The sequence below is a fragment of the Falco naumanni genome, chromosome 2 (assembly GCF_017639655.2).
Source record: "Falco naumanni isolate bFalNau1 chromosome 2, bFalNau1.pat, whole genome shotgun sequence".
NCBI classification, from domain to species: Eukaryota; Metazoa; Chordata; class Aves; order Falconiformes; family Falconidae; genus Falco; species Falco naumanni.
The window spans coordinates 75,854,712-75,876,429 of record NC_054055.1 but is presented as its reverse complement, the minus strand read 5'-3'; the positions used below and the strand labels follow the sequence as shown (position 1 = coordinate 75,876,429).

Here is a 21,718-nt window from a genome sequence, read left to right as displayed (position 1 = left end):
ATTAGGCTTTACCTGTGAGACCACAAGCAAACCATTCCTGCAAGAGTTAGTAGTGGCATGTACAGGAAGGAGAACTGTGAGGAGGCTTCAAAAATGATTGCTAAGGAGGGAGGATGGTTGCGGTTTTTTGAGAAACTCTCTTGCGACGAATAGGATGAATCAGAGTTGAGTGGTTTTGCCCTGCGTGTGGTACTCCAAACATAAAACTTTGGTTGCCTTACAATTGTTAGCTGAATGAGCCTGTCTGCACCATGAAATAATGTAGGATCTTTTGTCCAAGAGTACTTAATTTCTGCATACAATTAAAACCCTTGCCCTAAATATGCAGAAATAAATGAATGGGGATAAAATAATTGCATGGAGATAAACTTAGTAATAGAAGGGTCTGCAGTTTAAGGCTCTGCTCCATACAATGACTGAAGCATATGGTTTTGTTCAAATATGTGAACTGTCCCATTGACTCCACTTACATTATTTCTGTGCTTTACGTGCATAGTTAAATGTTTTCATAGACAATAGACCTGGAGTGAAGCACAGATATATCTCTAAGATTTGGTGCAGTATTTTTGTAATATGCTTAAGCCCAAATTTTCATGGCCTAGATTTCATACAAGTTCTTGAGTATCATCTATTTACTGTCTTAAGATTTTTTTGTGATACTTAGCTAGCAGAAAACATAAAGTGGGATGTAGGTTGCATGACTGTGGGCCTCACGCACCCTGGGGACATTTGGCTTAAAATCATTGTATTGCACTTAAATTACATATTGCCATTTTACCCAAAAGCTCCCATCAGGATAAGACATTCATTGAACTAGATATACTAGAATTATAATGTACACATGTAGTTACTACCTCAAAGAGCTGGCAGTTCAGAGAACCTGCATCTGCAAACAAGTGGTGGATAGAGCAAACTCAGCTTTAAAGATCTAATGAGCGGTAGGAGTCTGCAGGAGTAAGGCCTACAGTAAGGGCTAGGAAGGATATGCAAACTAAGTATAGTTTCAAAACTTTCATATATTTGCTGTTGGTAATTTAGTGACGTAAAGTACCACAGATGTCCCTGAGAAAATGGTGGTTTGAATACCTAGGGGAGTGGGTAAAACTGTCAGTGGGCTCCCTGCCAGTGGTGCACATGCCAGAGCCTGGCAGCCCTGGGCTCCTGCTGCTGCCAAGGGGAGAGGTGGGGTGTGTGAAGCTGCTGATACTGCCGAGGCTGAGGCTCACTCTCGCCCCATTTTTGCCATTGCTTTGTTTTTTTACTCCTCCTCCCAATTTTGCAGCAGAATATGCAGGCTCGGAAACCTTCACCTTCCCCTTTCAGGCATCCTGATTCTGACTTTACATCTGTCTTCCCTGTGACAGATGCAGCATGGACCTGAGCTTCCTCACCTTTTTGATACCAAAGGTATGTTACCTAGGTTGCCAAGAAGCCTTGAGCCAACTCGGCTTTCAGATGGCAAAGTTTTCTGCTCTGAAGCCCAGCGAAATCATGGTGGGTTGACCTTGGACTGCAGCCAGATGCCCACGCAGATTTCTCTCACTCTCCTCCTCGGCGGGACAGGGTGAGAAAACAGGATGAAGAAGCTCATGGGTCAAGACAGAGATGGGGAGATGACTTAATAATTACCATCATGGGAAACAGACTTGACTTGGGGAATTAGTTTAATTTATTGCCAATTAAAATAATTTGGATCCCAAGAAACAAAGACAATTAACAAAACACCTCTCCCCCCACCCCTCACCCCTTTATCCCAGGCTCAACTTCAATTCATTCTCGATGACTCTACCTGCTCTCTGAGCTCCAGTTACAGAGGTATGTCTCAACATTTCCATATATTTGTGGTTGGTAAGATTCTGAAATTCAGTTGGCAGGTGGGGGAAAATTACCAGAACCTTTTATCACACAAAACTGAAGAACAAATCAAACTTTGTTTGTAATATGCTTTGCTATATTATGCAGTATATTATACTGGCAATTAGCATAAAATACTCATTCTTATTTTTCATTAAATTATAAACAACAGTATTTTCTGAAGTTAATAATAGCTTTATCAAAGCTCCCACTATTGGCTAGCAATTAATTTTTTACATTCTCAGCTGAGGTAAACTCACACTGGTGGACAAAAAATTGGACAAGAGCCAGCAATGCACCCTTGCAGCCCAGAAAGCCCATTGTACCTGGGGCCACATAACAAGAAGTGTGGCCAGCAGGTCGAAGGAGGTGATTCTACCCTGCTGGTCCACTCTGTAAGACCCCACCTGGAGTACTGCGTTCAGCTCTGGGGTCCACAGCACGTGACAGACGCGGACCTGTTGGAGTGGTCCAGAAGAGGACCACAAAAATTGGGGCCTCCCATTTGGGAAGGCTGGAACACCTCTCCTATGAGAAAAGGCTGAGAGTCGGGGTTGTTCAGTCTGGAGAAAAGGCGGCTCTGGGGAGACCTTATAGCAGCCTTTCAGTACCTAAAGGGGCCTACAAGAAAGCTGGAGAGGGACTTTTTACAAAGGCATGCAGTGACAGGACAAGGGGTTATGGCTTTAAGCTGAAAGAGGGTAGATTTAGATTAGATATTAGGAAGAAATTCTTTACTGTGAGGGTGGTGAGGCACTGGCACAGGTTGCCCAGAGAAGCTGTGGATGCCCCATCCCTGGAAGTGTTCAAGGCCAGGCTGGATGGGGCTTTGAGCAACCTGGTCTAGTGGAAGGTGCCCCTGCCCATGGCATGGGCTTGGAACTAGATGATGTCTGAAGGTCCCTTCCGACCCAAACCATTCTGTGGATTTGATGATTCTATGATTACATTTTCAACTGATGCACTTCTCTGATGTTTTGAAAAGTCGCTAAGTAAATAATGAGTAGTCCGTTTTCAACTGCAAAGTAATGATTAGCTACCTCAGGAGGTAGCTATACCTCTCACGCTTGCCCTTATGCATACTCTTTAGTTCAGATTTATAGCCTCAGTGAGGAGAATTTCTCCACAGTTTTTCAGGTTTTGTTTTTTCTACTTCAGCTCGCCACTTGGACTGCCATCCTGGCCCCAGCATTATCCAGAAGAGCAGCAAGGTCCACTTCTCTCTTGATTTTAGCACGTAGTTCTCAAACCTGCCGTCTGTAGTCTCCTCAGCAGCTTGCAATGTTATCACCAGCACAATACAGTAAAGCTCCAGTGTAGCAGTACGCCCCCTCCACTTACAGCCTGCACAGGCTGAACGGAAATTTCCAAAGAGGTGCTTTGTCTGTCCCTAAGAATTTTGAAGCCTGGCAGAAAGAAGCCGTGATTCAGTGCTCTCACCTGACCCGAGGCACCTGGTGAGCATTTGTGCTGACAGCTTCTATGCCATCACATTTTGCTCAGCAAGGTTTTTCAGTTTGCACGGCTATTTGTGAACCTACCCCCAAGACATCTGCCCCTGCTGCACCTGCAGTAAATACACAACCGGGCCCGGGGCTGCCCGTGTGTTGACACAGCCTCACCGTGCACCCGTAGGACGTTTTCCAGCTTTGAGGCCTGGAGTCCATGATTGCCGTAAGGCAAGGCCAAAGGAGAACGTCTAAGGGCGCTCTTCGTACTTTTCCCTGAGGGGCCAGGTTTCCTCAGGCCGCTCCGCCCTGACAGCGGGGCTTGCCCGGCGCGCAGCGGTCGGGCTCAGCGTGCCCCTGACAGGGCCTACCCGCGGGACGCCGCTCACCGGGACCGGCTCTGGCACAGCCTCCCCCAGCCCGGTGCCGCTGCTGTCGCTGCCCCCGCACACCCGCCCCGCCCGCTGCCTCGCGCCGGGCCCGCGCCCCCCGCCCCCAACCCCGCTGGCGCCGCCGGCGCTGCCGCCCCCTCACGTCCTCTACCGACTTCCGGTGGCGGGAGGCGCAATGCGGAAGGGACGGCGGGGCCGGGGCGGAAGTGAGGTCCCGCCGGCTCCCGCGGCACAGAGCGGAGCGGGCGGCCGTTGGTGGCAGGTGGCGCGGCCGGTGAGGGAGGCGCTGGGGCCGCTGCGGCTGGGGGGCTGGGGAGGGGGGCGCCGGCAACCGGGGGGCGCTCGGCGCCTGTCAGTGCGCGGCGGGGCCGGCCCGCCTGTCGCCGTCGCAGGGCTCGGGCCGCGGGGGCGCCGCTGGCGCCAGACAAGATGGAGGCTCTGTCAGCGTCGCGGGCACCGGCGGCACCGGGCTGTGGCGGCCGGCGGTGCGCGCCGCGGGCGGTAGCGGGGCGGGGATCTGCTGGCCCGGTGCCGGCTCCGGGGCTGCCCCTCGGCCGGGCGGCGGGAAACGCGCGGCTGTCTGGAGGCCCCTTCCCTCCTGCCCGGCGAGGGCGCGGGGCCGGACCGGACCGGTGCCGCCGCTCCCCGGGCGGGGCTGCGCTGGGCGGGGGGGCCGGCGCTGTCCGCACCGGCGGCGCGAAGTCTGTGTCCGCCGTAGAGGTTACGGTCACTGAGCTGAGCGGAGGGGAAAGGGCAGAGCCCTGCTCTCAGCTTCCCAGAAGAATCTTCCCTCGCACTGTGTTTCCTGAGGTTAAGCCCGTAATATTTTGCTACTCTTGCATTTGTTTCTAGTTTCTTACTGGGCTTTTAAATATTGTTTTAAAGGAAGATCTTATCTCTGTGGCTTACTAGTACAATACTGCAATGTTTCGGTTGTCGGGCACTGCAGGGGAGGGTTTAAATCCAAACAAAAACCTTCTTTCATTTAGAAAAGAAAAAATAGGTTAACGTCATGTTTTTGTACGATCTTTTAAAGCATATTAACAGCTTTAGTGTTTAAAATATACTGCCCTTTTGTACAAGGTCAGAATCAATAAAACTGATCTCAAAACTGAAGCCTGTCTAGGCTTCTGGTCTTCAGGATTTGTTATTAGTTTACGATTAAGAGAGTTGTCACTCTTGCATATTTGTGGTGGCTAGTGGCTAGAGAACCTTATTTTCGTTTGGTTTTTCTTTTTCTTTTTTTCCCCGTAAGACGGAAAGAGGAAATCCTATTTATTAAGTATGTGAAAGAAATTCTTGTTGTCTCTGAGAAGCTTTTAAATAAATCCTTTACTTTGACAGGTAATTGGGTAATTGTGTTTTTAAAACAGTGTTTATGTTGTGTTTAGTCTCTGTGTTTTGGAACATGAGATAAAAGTCGTCTCATGAGGCAGGAAGAGAGAGCAGGTCTTTTTTTTGTTTTTTATTTTCATTAAACACCTAAAATACCTAGAAGGTATGTAAGTCAGACATACTTTGCAGAAGGTATCTGGAAGCACAAGAAGGTTTCACTAACATCATCTTGTGTTGGACAGGACTGCCTCTGATAAAGGCAAAATGGCTTTCAGTAAAGGATACCGTGTCTATCACAAGCTGGATCCACTTCCATTCAGTGTGATAGTGGAAACCAGAAACAGAGAAGAATGTCTCATGTTTGAATCCGGAGCTGTGGCTGTCCTCTGTAAGTTGATATGTTTTGATAACTACAATGTAAAAAGTTGGCAGGCTTTACATTGTGTAAGCTGATTTTTTTACAGAATATAAAGAAGCAACTATTCTGTTTTCGTATTTGCTAATGGAGAGGCTTCTGATTTAAATGAGGGTGGGGGGAGAAGACATTTTCATATCTTCATCTGTTGAGAGAGAATTTTACATATTTAATTACATTTCATCATGCATGTATATTTTCATGTATACTAAATTTTCTTCTAATAGCTTCCAACATCTGCTTATTTCTTTGGTTCAGAACAACCTTCTTTTGAATACATGGTAATTCATTAAAAGCTAATTCTCTATGTTGTATTTCATAATAAAAATTCTGTATTCTTAAATGGTATATCATCTTTTTTTTTCCTCATTTTGTATCATGATTTTGAATGGCTTTTTGATTTTTAGCTTTATTTTGTCCCTGTATTTTTAACCTATCTCGAGACTGTATTGATGTGTCATATAATAAAATGAGTAATACTTGGAGCAAGGTGTCTTGCATTGCAAAGTTATTTTTACATGTTTTCAGTGATAAATGCATTAAACATTTCCCTTAAATTGTCAACATCCACCTCTACTCCTCTTTTTAAGTCATAATTGAAGGAGGACACCAAAATGAGAAGTGCAGAAGAGATCTGTGAAGCCTATGGGTAGGGTTTTAAAGTGTAGTTTGGTTTGTATCCTTCAGCAAGCCTGCGCCCCTGGTTGCACAGGGTTTCTAAGCTTGTTTTTGACTCTTGTATAGAAAGCTTTCATACCATGGAAGTATTTTATTTATTTTATTAGTCAATAGCTTTTTGATTAATTCAGTCTAATGCCTATTTGTGGTTTTCTAGCCTAGCTGTTCTGAGCCACTCGATCAGAAAATGGGAGATTTGATTCACTGCCTGAAGTCTGAGTGGACTCAAAAACCTACTTTTCAGGAGGATGCTCTGGCTTTGAGACTGTGGAGTAGGCTGAGTGGGGAGTGAGTTAGAAAGTGATTTCCAAAGAAGAGTGGGACTTGAGATACATTACTTCGGTTTTTGCAGTTGGCTTTGCTATATGTGAGTGTGCTCCTTGTCAGTGGCATGGTCTCTTCCTGAGGCACCTGATTGTCCCTGTGTCCTGTGTAAGGTACTTAGAAGTCAAGCCATAGGGTCATCTGTACCAAACAGGTTGTATGAACAAGTGCTCTCTAGCATACAACTTAGTCCGCATTTTTAATGTGCGATTAGAGCAAGCTGCCATTAACTGTTCAGAGGCCTAGCAATGGGACATGCCAGCATGATTGACATTACAGCTGCATTTGTATGATGATCCAGGTGAAAAACAATGAGTTCTTTTCTCCTATTGTTGAGCATTGTAGGGTTTTTTCCTGATACAACTTCTTACTATGTATTTAAGTAATTTTGTTGACTTTGCCAGCAATATTTAAAAGGCATTGTGTAGTGTGGATTGCATTGGGAATAAGTGTCCGGTCATAAAGCTAGAGAACAGGTTTAATGAAATGTATTAAATGGAGAAAAATGCTCTGAAGATTTGTGGAAAATTTTATTTTAGCATGTATTTAGTGATTACTGAACATGCTTAAGCTACTTAAAGAGCAATGTATTAAAAACAATTTATTCCTGAAAGTTATGCTCAAAAATGACAGACAGTTGCTTTTTGTGCTATGGTACGCTGCAGGCACCTGGATAAACTTTTTTTCTCTAAAAATTAAAAAAACATATCAAAGTTCTTGCCCTCTTCTGTGCCTCCTTGTTGATACCAAACAGAGGACGTGGAACCCAAAGGAAGTTTGAAAGCCTCTCTCCTCTTGGATTCTGTACTTAGTAGTAGTGTGTTCTTAATCTCTAAAGGTTTGCCCTTGGTATTCTAATTGTTACGTTACAGCACAGTAAATGTTCATACTTAAGTTGAACTAGTTACTCTGGATATTGTTTTCTGTAATCTTAACCGGTAAACTGCTTACTCTTTTTCTGTCTGGTATATGGGCATATTTTCCTGATGAATATTTAGCTGTGGCGTTTTGCTTTAATTCCCTCTTTGCACCTGAACTCTTTAGGTACTGAAACATGATTCTTTTGTTAATGGTTGAAAGAGCATAATCGTACTCTTGAACTGACAGCAGAAAAAGTGCTCAAGTTCTCTAGCTCAGGATTTTTTTTCTTTCCTTTTTTTCTTCTTCCTGTTTGCTTCTGGTATCTATTGTTTTTAATACACATTTAAAGGAGTGCAATTATTAGTGCTTGGTAAAGATTGGTAAAGTACTACTTCTCCATCTCTCTAGTCATGTCACAGAAACTAGTCAGAAGATTCTAGTCTGTAACCTTACAGACTTCTGGATATTGATACAAATCTAAAAGCCAAAGGTAATGAAAGACTGGCCCTTGGGGAAGATTCCCCAGATGTTTGTAAAATCTCTGTAAATAGGTAGAAAAACAGTCAAATCAAGTATGTATCAATTAAATCCAGAACAACATCACTTCAAACTCTTAAAACCTCCTATTTTTTCCTGATGGTGTTAATGCTTTTTAGACTCTACAAAAATTGGTGTTACTGATCTTAATCTGTTAAACATTTTTTCAAAAGTTTTTAATAAATACTGAAGACAAAATAAGGTGTTCAGCCTTAGCAATGTATAGCATTGCTCAGTCATAGCAATGTATAATATAGGCACAGCCTAGTGCTGTACACTTTACCATTAGGCGTGATTCATGTGGTTCAGTTCTGAGAGCCTCAGTGAACTGCATCTTCTGGAGTATCCATGTATAGAAACTTGGATTTGAAATGGGCTAAGAGAAAGAAATGAAAGCTTACTGATCCTTTAAATGTCATCTTAAAGGAAGTACATCTGTCATTTTGCTGAGCAAAGGATAACAGTACTAACCTTAATCTTCTTTACATGCAATGAAGCATTGCAAGATGATTCAGAGGGTTTTGTTAGGCCTCTGTATGAAATGCTATACAACTCATATGTTGTGTGATTTTCAGTGTGTGTTGCATGTGCCACAGAATCAGTTACTTAAGTCAACAAAATAAGATGGAAGAACGGAAGAGGGTCGAAGGGGTAGTTCACTGAGGTGGTTGTTGCATAATCATTCAGTCTTAATGTGGAAGCAGCCCAAGCCATGCTTCTGCTGGACGTGTTCCATGTACTGCTTGTAACATGGATCAACTGGCATTACTATGACCAAAACATCTGAGAAATACTTCGCCTGCCTTTAATACCTCTTCTGTCAACTTGCTCCTAGTATTGGGTTAGGCCAAGATACTGAAGTCCAATTTGCTTCTCAAGGCCTTGTAAGAGCACGTAGTTTTAAATGTCAGTGACTTCACTGCTGATTTGTTTAGAATTTAGTGGGAGGATGTTATAGACCTATTTTTAATTATTTGACGTATAAAATAGACAGTATATTTATTCTTTGAAATAGGACTCTTTAATGAGTTACCTTACCTGTAAAGATTTCATTGACTGAGCAGGAGGGTGTTCTCTCTCCCTGTTCCTCTCTGGTGAGTCATAACGAAACGAGTGGGAAGTTGTCTTTACTCCTGTCGCCTGCGATGAGTAAAGGAGAACGTTCTGTCGTTTGGGAAAATACTGAGCCCTGAGTGGAGAGAGCAGGAGCTTCGTGCACACCCTTTGACTTCAGTCTTGCAGTAAAGCTGAGAACAGAGCAGGTGTGAACAGAGAGAGGCACTGTGCCCACCCAGAGCTTTCTGTAGAGTTGAAGTAAGAGCTGTAATAACCTGTCCACAGCGGCATCCTGGTATTCATAGTCATGCTTAGCAATGCTACTCTATCACCCATTCAGATTCCCCTTCGTTTTAAAAAGAAGATTTTTCCACTCTGCATTCTTGGTGGAGAGGGTAAAGCAGATATGCTGCTATTTATCCACAGTAGCAGATGGGATATAACAATTTTGCAAGAGATTTTAAGTTGATACAGTGCTTGAGGAAACTTAAGACACTCAGAAAAGAAACATACTGACAGATATATTTGATGAACACCTGCTATGTGTACATAATTATTCATGAGGGTAACATTCTGTATGCTCACAACCAGAGTTCCTTTTTTCTTTGGTGTTTGCTGCCACTAGTAATGAACTGTCCCTGTGTGATTCTCCCCACCCCTCTGATAATGTTTGTACAGCATTTTGAGTGGAACCCCATCCCCTTAACTAGGGCAGGACAATATTTCAGAATAAATTACTATATTCTGTTTTTCATGATGGCATTTCATAAAATAAGCCTAACACAAATATTTTCCTGTTTTGTATACATATATGAAGGTGCAATAATAAGAATTAAAACTCCTCAAGCACTAATTTATCCTCTGGAGGAAGTCTTTTTGTTAGAGAGGAAAGGTCAAATACAGGCTGTTGTAGAAACGAGTTTTGAATGTATTTTTATGTAATAGTATAGTCATCTGAAGCCAAATTGGAGGGACTAGGATGCAAAGGCAAACAGCAATTTCACTTTCCTGGTTTTATTACTGTTTTGATTAAGTGTCATCTTAAGGACTATGCCTTCCTATTAAACAATATTGTAAAACACTTAAAAAGCTGCAGGGAAGCAACAGCTACGGTGGATACTAGGGGCAGCTGTGCTGGTGGAGGAGGCCGTAACCTGCCCTTTTGTCATTAGGTGCCTTTCCTAGCATTCTGCCAGAATTCCCTCTCCTCTCAAATCTATTGGGAAGATGTTCCATTCATTGCTTTCCAGGGATTTCCAACAAAATCACATGGTTTAACAAAGACCATGTATGCTAGCCTAGCCTACTTTGAAAAGTACAAGTAGTACAGTAAGATTCTTCTCAGGGGGTTAGTGGAGGCAGTAACTCTTGCCTGGAGAACTATGACCTCTTTGAATGGCATAATGGATTGGCAAGAATTTGGTCCACGGTTCTGGACCAAAACTATCAAAGAGAAGTTACAAAAGAATCTGAAGGCTTTTTGCTTGTTAAGGTAGACTAGCTTTACAGCAATAGTAAAGACTATTCTGTACATGTACCACAGTCCTTTGCATGGTTTTAACAAAGGTTATCACTGGCAAAAAATGATCTTTGTGAATGCTCCCTTTACAATTCAGTAAATTTTCATTTCTATGGTAGCACACATGATAAAAGTCTTGCTTTTGCCCTACTGGACATCCAGTGAATGATAGGTCTTGCTAATTAAATATTTTTTTAAGAAGCCTAGTTTGCTTACTTCTGGAGTTATTGAGACACAATTCAGAAAAAACTAATCAGTATTTCTGCATTTCAGATAATTTGGTAGCTTTTTTGCATGATAGCATGTATTTAAATTGAAAATTTTGTAATTTTATGAATTGACTTTTACAGGCAAAAATTGCAACAGTTGGCTTTCATGTAAAAGAACTATATTTTAATCAAAGCATTACGTATTAAAAGAAAATATTTGTAGATTATTGGTGCCATAAAGCTTTGTTTTCAGTGGAGAGCATGTAACTGGGTCAGAAAGCCCTAATCTGATGGAAAAGAAGTGCTTGTAGGCTGTTACATAGGTTAGCTTTGTTTTCACACTTTTAGTTCTGTTCCTTGTTTTCTCCCTCAACGACTAACACCATTGATAATAATCATTTTGTGAAGTAAATTTGCACAGTGTTGAAAAATAATGTTAAACCAACCAAGCTTTTTATTTGCTTGTCTGCTACAATTATTTTTTGTTGTTGTTCCAAACAGTGGTGGTGATTTGTTTTTTTTGCTGGTGTGTAGTATTTAAATATAATAGCTAACATCTAGAGATGTCTGAGGATTGTTCATTGTTGGGTAGAGGTGATTTGTTAGTTGGGGGATTCTCCCCATAGTCCTAAGATAAGTGTTGATTATGTTAATATATAAATGTCTTTGTGGAGTGAGTAATGGTGCTTCACAATTTGAACTAACAAATAGAGTGGGGGAAAAATTGTCCTATTGATTCAAAGCAAATATCATATGATTTATGACAGATTTAAGTATCAGCTGTTGTCCAGTTTTCTATGCATCTATTCATGTCAGCAAAGTATCAAAAGTAATAAAATGGTTCTTCAATTAGTTGATTTATAAGTGAAAGTGGTGACTTCACTCTGATTTTAGTGTCACCTATGTGGTAATATTAAAGTGTTAGCTTTAATTTAAATGCCAAAAGTTTAACTGTCCTAATTTGATGAAAAGCTTGAAACCTCAATCTTAAAAACCACAAAACAAACTTTGTAAGAATAGTTCATACATTTTTCAGATTTTAAACTTTAAGTGACAGTGCCAGGAGCTTTTTCTCATGTAGCTTAAATGAGAAGTCTTGTTTCTGAAGGAACTCCACGTAATTTCAGGAGTGTGTCTTTGTTCCCAGCTCAGTGTCCCATGTTCTAGCTGGGAATTGTAGCCACCAACTTATAATGTTTAGTCATGGCACCTTGTGTACCCACCAAGAAGAGAATATAACTGTAGAAAGCCTAAATGATAACTTTTTAACATAATCTTAGCTTTATAATTGTTAAAATTGCAAAACTGATTTCTAATCTGGAATTAAGCAGATTACGTATTGAACCCAGTTGTCCTGAAGACAGGATTTTTAATGGGGTTCTGTTTGTGTTACAGCAAGAGGGCTGACATAATCCCTTTAAAATATTTAATTAATCACCTTTCTTCAATAAGTCAGTGATTTATAAGGTGTGATTATTACAGATGCACACTCGTGATTTAACTTGAAAAAATTGTTAACATTAAAATTTAATAGGTCATAGTATTTTTAAATAAAGATTGACTTTATTTTATTCTTTTTCTCTTGATGCTGCAAATGAGGCTTGCTGCCTTTCTATAAGAATGCATTACAACTTGACCTGAAAACCACACTGAAGTGTTGTGTTGGTTTTGTGGGGTTTTTTTATACTGCTAAATAGCAATTGCAAAATGATAACAGTTTTTGATTCTTGGAAAAGTAAGGAGAGGAGTTAGTAAAACTGCTGCCTTGGACTACTGGAGGGCAGACATTTGCCTGTTTAGGAGACTAGTTGACAGAGTCCCTTGGGAGGCAGGCCTGAAGAGCCACAGGGTCCAGGAGGGCTGGACATTCTTCAAGAAGGAAATCCTAAAGGTGCAGGATCAGGCTGTCTCCATGTGTCAAAAGATCAGCCAGCAGGGAAGATGACCAGCCTGGCTGAACAGAGAGCTTTGGCTGGGACTCAGGGAAGGAAGGAGAGTTTGTGACCTTTGGAAAAGGGGCAGGCAACTCATGAAGACCACGAGGATGTTGTGAGGTTATTGCAGGGAGGAAATTAGAAGGGCCAAAGCCCAGCTAGAAATTAATCTGGCTACTGCTGTAAAAGACAACAAAAAATGCTTCTATAAATACATCAGCAACAGAAGGAGGGCTAAGGATAATCTATCCTTTATTGATATAAGGTGGGGGAATATGGTGACAAAGACAGAGGAAAAGGCTGAGGTACTTCATGCCTGCTTTGCCTCAGTCTTCATCATAAGACCAGTTGTTCTCCAGGTACCCAGGCCCCTGAGCTGAAAGACAGGGAGCAGAATGAAGCTCCCATAATCCAAGGGGAAATGGTTAGCACCCTGCTATACCATGTAGACACACACAAGTCTATGGAGCCAGATAGGATCCACCCGAGAGTACTGGGGGAGCTGGTAGAAGTGCTCACTGAGCCACTTTCAATCATTTATCAGCAGCCCTGGCTCACCGGGGAGGTCCCAGTTGGCTGGAAGTTAGCACATGTGACAGCCATCTACAAGAAGGGCTGGAAGGAGGAGCCGGGGAAGTACAGGTTTGTCAGCCTGACCTCGGTGCCAGGGGAGATTATGGAGCAGATCATCCTGGGTGCCATCACATGACACAAACAGAACAACCAGGTGATCAGGCCCAGCCAGCATGGGTTTATGAAAGGCAGGTCCTGCTTGATGAACCTGATCTCCGTCAATGACAAGATGACCCATCTAGTGGATGAGGGAAAGGCTGTGGATGTTGTCTACCTAGATTTCAGTTAAGCCTTTGACACCATTGACCAGCGTTCTGCTGGAGAAACTGGCTGCTCATGGCTTGGATGGGTGCACTCTTCGCTGGGTAGAACACTGGCTGAATGGCCAAGTGGTGGTGAATGGAGTTACATCCAGCTGGCGGCCTGTCACAATTGGTGTTCCCTAGGGCCCAGTACTGGGGCCAGTTCTGTTTAGTATCTTTATCAATGACCCGTATGAGGCGATCAAGTGCATCCTCAGTACGTTTGCAGATGACACCAGGTTGGGCAGGAGCGTTGAACTGCTTGAGGGCAGGAAGGCTCTGCAGAGGGATCTGGACAGGCTGGATCGATGGGCCAAGGCCAGTTGTATGGGTGTCAACAAGGCTCAGTGATGTGTCTTGCACTTGGGTCACAACAGCCCCACATAGTGCTACAGGCTTGAGGAAGAGTGGGTGGAAAGCCACCTGGTGGAAAAGGACCTGGGGCTGTTGGTCAGCCACCAACATGAGCTGGCAGTGTGGCCAAGAAGGTCAACAGCATCCTGGCTTGAATCTGAAACTGTGTTGCCAGCAGGACTAGGGCAGTGATTGTCTCCCTGTACTTGGCACTGGTGAGGCCGCACCTCGAATGCTGTGTTCAGTGTTGGGCCCTTTACTATGGGAAAGATATTGAGTTGCTGGAGTGTGTCCAAAGAAGGGCAATGAAGCTGGAGAAGGGTCTAGAGAACAAATCTTATGAGGAGTAGCAGGGGTCACCAGGGTTGTTTAGTCTGGAGAAAAGGAGGCTCAGGGGGGACCTTATTGCTTCCTACAACTACCTGGCAGGATGTTGTAGTGGGGTGGGTGTTTGTTGCTTTTCTCAAGTAACAAGCAACTTGGACTTGGACAAGAGGAAATGGCCTCAAGTTGCTCCAGGGGTGGTTTAGAATGGATATTAGAAAAAATGTCTTCATCAAAAGGGTTGTCACACATTGGACCAGGCTGCCCAGAGAAGTGGTTGAGTGACCATTCCTGGAGGTATTTAAGAGATGTGTAGATGTGGCACTTAGGGTCATGGTTTAGTGGTGGACTTGGCAGTGCTAGGTTAACAGTTGGACTCAATGATCTTAAAAGTCTTTTTCAACCTAAACGATTCTGTGAGTCTATGATTATTTGTGCTTTATAAATTAGTCACCTTGAATCTAATTAATGCAGTGTGTTAACCAGAAGCTGCTCTTAGTTTCCTTTCTATTTAACATCTAAACTCACATGAAGTAACAGAAGAAATACTGCCATGTAATGTTTTGCGTCCATCTTTATACACAGACATATGTATGCTTGTATTGTCTACTGTTTAGCGATCCTCTACAGTATGATTTCAAATCTGTTAAATCCAGTGTTATGGATGAAAGTTGTCATTCCAGCTGGTAATTTCTGTTTTTAGAAGTTGCACGTCTTAATTCATTCTCCTTAGCAAAGTGACAGTGTTTTTATTTTTTTCAGACAGCCTTAATTGTGTTTACTTCCAGCTATTTAAAGATTAATAAATAAAAAAAGTCAATTTCTCAAGAAGTAGGTTCATTAATTTGTAGGACTTTATGTTTTTCTGAGTGCATATTTCTATTAGCTGCATTTTTTTCAAGATATGGAATTCATAAATCAAAATCAGAAGGGTTCTCATGGCTGCGGGCCAACCTACCATTCGGGGAAGAGGTGTTCTCATTCATTAAGAATGTTACAGAGGAAATGAGGAAATGCTCTTGGAAATGGTCTCTCCTTCCGTCAGGATTACCTTAGATTTCCTGTGGTTTAACTTCTAAGCTGCATTCACTCGGTTGGTAATTTCAGCTATTCATAGAGGAAACTGAAATTTCGCTTTGCATACACTGAATGTAAGATATTATGGTGATGGGGTCTTAGCCATGTATTTTCGTAACTTCAGTGGCTCTTGCATATCCAACTGCATCTGATAACTGCATGCTGAATGAAGTGAGACAGCATAGATCTTCAGAAACGTACTGCTTTGGTGAAGAAGGAGTTATTAAACAGGATATTTATGGGAAGAATCTGTATGGTCCCAGAGCACTTATGTTATTCACACTGGTACAGGGTGATAAGAAAACCTGCAGATTTAATTTTGGTATCTTCAAAATGGGAAATGCCATGTGCAGTGGCAGTCAGTAATAAATTATGCCCTAGCCTGGTTGTTTGCGTTTTTTTCTTTTAGCATCCATAAATGAAAGGCATCCTTCCGGCTAGCACTGGTATAGGTGCTGGATCAGGAAATTCTTGTAAATATTTGGACTTCTAGTCTAAACGAGCTGTACAACCATTTGCATGTTTTCAGAGCTTTAGTGCTTGTTCATGTCAGGGCCCCAAGGGCACCACCAGCCTTGACTGTCTCTGCCCAGTTCTGCTGGGGCTTCCCCCACCCTGCCCACAGCCCAGGACCCCATTTCAGTCCCCACAGGGCTGACAGTCCCTGCCCCAGGGATGCTGCAGCAAAGTACTGATCTCCAGCTCCCCACAGCCCCGTTCAGCCTAGACAAGGGCTCTGCTGAGCCAGGCTGATGTCCCATCCCAGCCTTGGCCTGTCGTTGTCCCCATGGCCTGCCTGGCCATCCTGGGACTGTATCTGGCCCCAGTTACCCTTGCCCACAGACTGACATCCTGGCCTGGCCTCAGCCCATTCTCATGGAGGTGCCCGGTGTCCCGGGCTGGGGCTGCCCCCAGCCTGCCCTGCCTCCCAGGGGAGGCACCATGGCTACCTGTGCCCTAGCCCCTAGGGAGATGCTGGTCCCCACAGTGTCCCTGCAGTTCAAATGGAAGAAAATGGAAAGGAGGTGCTGTGGCTATGTCTTGTTCCTGATTTTGTCTTGGTTTTCAGAAGACTCAAATGCTTTTCCTTAATACTGTAGCATTCCTGGTTGTGGGAGGTCCCTTACTGGAAAGCAGCCTGAGCACTGCTGCAGTCAACCAGCCAAAACAACTCTGCGTGGTGTGGGTTGGTGCTGCTGCAGCAGGGAAGAAGCAGCAGTGTGGTGCTGTGGAGTTGCTCCGTTTTCTGCTATTGGTGCTACTTCTGTGACTGCTTTCTTTTTAGCTCAGTTTCTTAAGGAAAAGGAAGTTTGTATTAACCATTTTTTATGCCTTAGTCATTACCAAATCTCATAATTCTTTCAGGTTTCATGAACATCGATGGCTAGAAGTTCAAACGGGTGCCCTCAGTAAAGGGGAATCTGCCTTAGGAATTTACGTTATAAAGTTGTAACTTGTACTGGGCATGATACGCCTTATGGAAGGGTGGTAGGAGTGTGCTGCCGGTAAGCTCTTCTGCATCCCGGCTGCCTGCTCTGGGGCCTGTTAAACTTACCTTGTGCTTAGACTTGGGTTCTGTGGAGGCAGTGGCTGAAACCTGGAGGTAGATGAGGATGGGCCAGGGTAGGATGGATTAAGTGATCCTTCTGATGCGTGCGATGTTTGGCATTTTCCCATGTGAATTTTGGCCTTAAAAAAATGTATGGGGAAAGTGCAGGCAATGCGAGATAGAAATACTTGCACGTTCACTGTGGAAAAGCTTTGCTCAGAGTTCATGCTGTGTTAGATCTAATGTAGCTGAAGAACATGGCATGAAATGCTTTTGATGGATTCTTGGGTGCTTTGTTAAGAAAATAGTAACTGACTAGCCATGGTAAGTTTTTCTGTTTCCTTTTTTGTTTGTTTGGTTGGTTTTGCAATCTTTGCTGCTTTATAAGCAGTGGCCTTTTTTTTTTTTTTGATCTGAATTTGCAAAGCCTGTGTTACTTTATTTGCTTCGGGTATTTACTTATTAAGGCTTATTAAGGATAACAGGTATTCTATGCAATGGAAAAAGGGAATAAATCCGTAGAAAGACAGAAAAGCCATTGTTCTGAAATGTCATTAAATACTGGCAGGCACCTTTAAGAAAAAGCCTGCAAATATTTTGAAATTAAACCTCATCTTTTGTTAATAATTTGCAGTGTGAAGGAAGAACGTGGCAGTTCTCTGGTTACCAAAAATTGAGTTTAGAAGAATACATTGACATCATTAAATGCTTGCTGGAAAATTGATTAAAAGAACCAGGTTTTGACGTTTCAAGTTACTCTTTCCAGCCTGCTGGTGATCTGGTTAAGAAAAACATGGTTTGGTGATGCTGACAAAATTGCTGTCTGTACACAATTTGTTTACGTTGACTGCAAGTCTTAACATGTATTAGGGGTGAAGACTTTTGAAATAATCATGCTGCTATAACTCTCTTATTTTTAGCATCTGGATTACAGGAATACAGCATATCAGTGCAAATAGTTGAAGAAGACTTTTTTTAAATGCACTTAATAAAACAGTGAATGACCTTAGATTTCAGGCTGAAGTTAAATAATCATTTTATCTATATTGGAGATTCTGATCCACTTTAATAATAGAACTGGTGGACATTTGAACAGAAGCGATAGGCTTGTGCACAGGCAGGGCTATGCTAAGCTGAGGGAATACTAGTTAGGAGGAATCACAACAGCAATTCTAAAGAAAATACAGCTAATTCGAGAGAGCACAGCAGAATGCCAGGGCAGTAGGTGTTTTGATTTGTGCTTTTCTTTAAGTCAGATTCTAATTTTTTTTTTAGTGTCAAAGTGAAAATTAATTAGCAGATCATTTCTGAGGAGGCAGAAGGTGCTGATTCTTGGTGACCCAGAAATCTCAGTCCCTGTGGATCTAGTACAGATGGAATTGTCAGTCTGTGCTTCAGGTGCAGTCTCAGTCATGAGCAAAAGCTCAGGACAGTTGGCATCTGGTTTCTGCTCTGCAGCATCTCTGTCACCTGGCTCTGCAGTCATGCTTGTGGGCCTGGTTTTACTAGTGCTGATTAAAGTTCTAAATGTCCATTAACATTAACTCTCAGGTGAATAATGGTAGATATACTTAAATTTCTTCTAAAATATTGCACATTTTTTTATTTAAAAATTTTATTTAAAAGATGTCTGTGAAAATTTTGCTTTCCTAGTCGAAGACATGGCTTTTAAATACCATTATCTTGTGGACCTATGAGAGCGTTGATTTTCTTAGAATATATCTAAAACTAGTTAAAATGCCATTGTGATAATCTTGTTTACTTATCTGGAAATAATACTGCCATATCATGGTTTTATTCTTGAAGAGAAAGGATAATTTTTTTCATGGAATAAAGTACAAGATTTAGCACTATTCTAATTTTAAGTAATTACAGGAGTTCATTCTCATGGAACTAATTTGCCTCTGTTTTTTTATATTAGGAGATGATGTTAGAAATGCCAGCGTTCTCCTTTAATATCACTTAGCGAGTTTTTGCAAGTCCTTTTTTTGTTGCCTAAAACCAGCATGATCATACTTTGTCATAAAATCAAATACTCATTTTCCATTATAAAATGCCATGTGCTCACCATACTTTTTGATTTCTTTCCAGAAGTTCCATGTAAGCACTACTTTTGTAATCTCTTGGATTTTCAGTTTCAGACTCATTCTCCCTGCCATAGCATATGGTCTTTTACATCGTAAGATCTTATGCTTTCTCTCCATAGCTGCTGCAGAAAAAGACACAATCAAGAATGCCTACTCCAAAGTAATGGATGCATATGGGCTCTTGGGCGTATTAAGATTAAACCTTGGTGAGTAAAATATGTAAAACCTTAATTTTTCATTTGGGAAAGAAAATTACGCTGCTCCTGTAAAACTGCACCCCGCAGGATCTCTGCAACAAGAACTGGGCTGGTTTTTTTTTTCTCTTTATATTTTGTCGTTGTGGAGTAACTTGCAAGTTTGGAGCACTCCCAGAAATGGGGGAGTGGACAAAAATAACTTCCGTGTACACAATCCCTGCTAATTGCAGCATGGTTTCTCCTGTTTGTGTTTAGTTTTCTTCTGTAGAACTTGAGAGTGCCGCCTTGATCTTTGTTGTTCTACTTTTTTTCAGGCAAACTGGGGTTGGTTGTGTTTATTTAAGCATATAAATACATCAATATCACACGCTACTGAGATTCATTGTTACCTCTGCCTTTTTTTATAGGAGATACATTGTTACACTATCTGGTTCTGGTAACAGGATGCATGTCTGTGGGAAAGATCCAAGACTCTGAAGTTTTTCGAGTTACTTCCACTGAATTTGTATCATTACGCATTGATTCAACAGACGAGGATCGTATTTCAGAAGTTCGCAAAGTTTTGAACTCTGGAAATTTTTATTTTGCATGGTCTGCAACTGGTGTCAGTTTAGATCTTAGTCTCAATGCTCACCGCAGCATGCAGGAGCACACCACTGACAATAGGTTTTTCTGGTGAGTTCATAATGTACCTTATCAGACATTCTATAGAATAATGCATGCCTGTACAAACTAACCCGTGGCAAGTTTTTATCCTTGTCTTTATCAGCTCTTAAATGTACACCTTTGTCCCACAAACAACAGAAGTATGTTATTAATGATACAATGTTCCATGGCCACTTAGAGTTTCTTAATTGGAAGACACAGGTTTTAACTGTCTATGATACTATACTTTGATCTTCTGTGATCTGTCGTGATGTGTTTTAGCTTTGATGTCTCTTAATTCTTCATCAAGTGTGTCAGTTTTGAAAAATCAATCTGGTAATGGAGCTTTAAAGAAAATTTTCAACTTTTGAGCGTTATGGATTCTAAAATGGTGAGGTGCTTATATATAGTTTCAAGTGGGTTTCCAATGTCTGCAAGGGCTTTAAAAGTTTTACTACACAGATAATTGTCATGTTGCTGATTTTGTTGAGGCAGAGCAGGTAGGATGTGTTATAGTGCACATTGCTTGGCTGCTGAACTCACCATCTTTTTACAGAGTAGCTTTGAATAAAGGATAGGTGTTCACACAGAGAATTCCTGGTAAAAGGAATACTGCTGTTTCTGCCAATACGCAGCTTAAATAATGCCAGTGATGCACACTGTCATGTAAGAAATTAGGTTTCCATATTTTCAGCCTTTGTTAAAAGTGGCGTGTGTCCATGAACCTTGGAAGGATCCTGAAGACTTGGTAGTATCCTGTTAGAAGAGGTACAAAGCTACATCTTCCCCTCTCTTCTGTCCAATATACAAGACACCAAACCAGTTCTGGCATATGTGCCAGTGCTCTTCTACTCTTTGCCACTGTTTTGGTCAGATAGAGGAATATGATCAGCTTGCTATATAAGACAGAAAAAAAAGCTCTAGTCTTCAGAAACACATCTACCTTGATGTAGGTTTACAGGGGTTTCAGGAACCTAGCTGTTTGTCTCTTTCTGCCTCTAGAAAAAGACTGAGCTCTCTGCTGGTAAGTCAGTATTTCAGGGCTTGAGAAATGATGCCTGTTGACCCTGTCCAAATAAGCTTGGCTGATTTTGACCCTCGTCATAAAGCTGCTTAAGTTACCTGGCTTTTTTTTTTTCTCAGTAAGAATCAGGCCTCACAGGAGGTAGATGGAATGTCCCAGATTCCAAGATCTAGAAATGTAAACACTAAAAGTCAGTAACAGAAAGTATTCTGCTTATGCACTTCAGTAAGCTTTCTTGGGCTTTTTCTATTCAAAAGTTCCAGTCTCAGATTGCCCAGCTGAAGAATATTGTTTGCTTTTGCAGTCTCCTATTGTAAAGCATCTGACCATTTTTCTGTAAAGTGAATGCATGCTGAGTCACAGTAATAAGAATCATTAATGATTGAACTGAGGTGTTTGATAAGTTGCAGATTTCTTTTTTTAATTGGAATTTTAGAATTAAAAGGCTAAAAATAGAGTGTCTTCAACCTTTATATCATATATGTTATTTGCAGTTACGGTGGAATTTTCTTGGCGGTGATAAAACCAGCCAGCTTACTGGAGTTTACTTTTCTTTGCTATGCAGAAAATTTTACTTCCTTTTTATACAAGTGAAGGTTTCCAAAGAAGATCAAAAGCCAAGCCCCACTAGAGTGAGGTAAAACAAAAAAGCCTCACAACCCCCAAACTTTAGTCTTATTTACTTACTACAGTGTTGATTACTACTACTTAAGGCACAGGTATATCCAAACTGTGGATCTGTCTTTCATTTGAGCAGTAATTGGTATTAGAGAATAGTATATACAGTATATAATGTACCAATGCTTAACCCTGAAATTGATATTTATAGAAATCTGAAACTCAGTTGGCTATGAGTGTATTTTTGGAAGCTTGTCTGGGCAAGTGGTGTGTTATGATGAGGTATAATAGATATAATCAGTGCATGTTGATGAGAGTTTTTTCTAGCTTTAATTTGTGGTGGTGTGAAATTGAATGATGCTTTACACATCACAAAAAGTAACCTGTAATTGGAGTTCTGTCTTGC

At 41.8% G+C, this 21,718-nt stretch overlaps 1 protein-coding gene across 11 annotated transcripts in view; it reads left to right on the top strand.

Moving 5' to 3' along the window:
- The first annotated feature begins 3,865 nt into the window (after nt 1–3,865).
- SYNJ1 (synaptojanin 1) overlaps nt 3,866–21,718 on the top strand; it is a 69,886-nt gene continuing 52,033 nt past the window's right edge. For all 11 annotated transcript variants that reach the window (XM_040584931.1, XM_040584933.1, XM_040584927.1 and 8 more), the window contains exons 1-4: nt 3,866–3,968; nt 5,272–5,417; nt 18,948–19,034; nt 19,433–19,700. In XM_040584931.1, the coding sequence (XP_040440865.1) occupies nt 5,294–5,417; nt 18,948–19,034; nt 19,433–19,700 (479 nt within the window). In that variant the 5' untranslated portion in view covers nt 3,866–3,968; nt 5,272–5,293. The remainder of the gene's footprint in view (nt 3,969–5,271; nt 5,418–18,947; nt 19,035–19,432; nt 19,701–21,718) is intronic.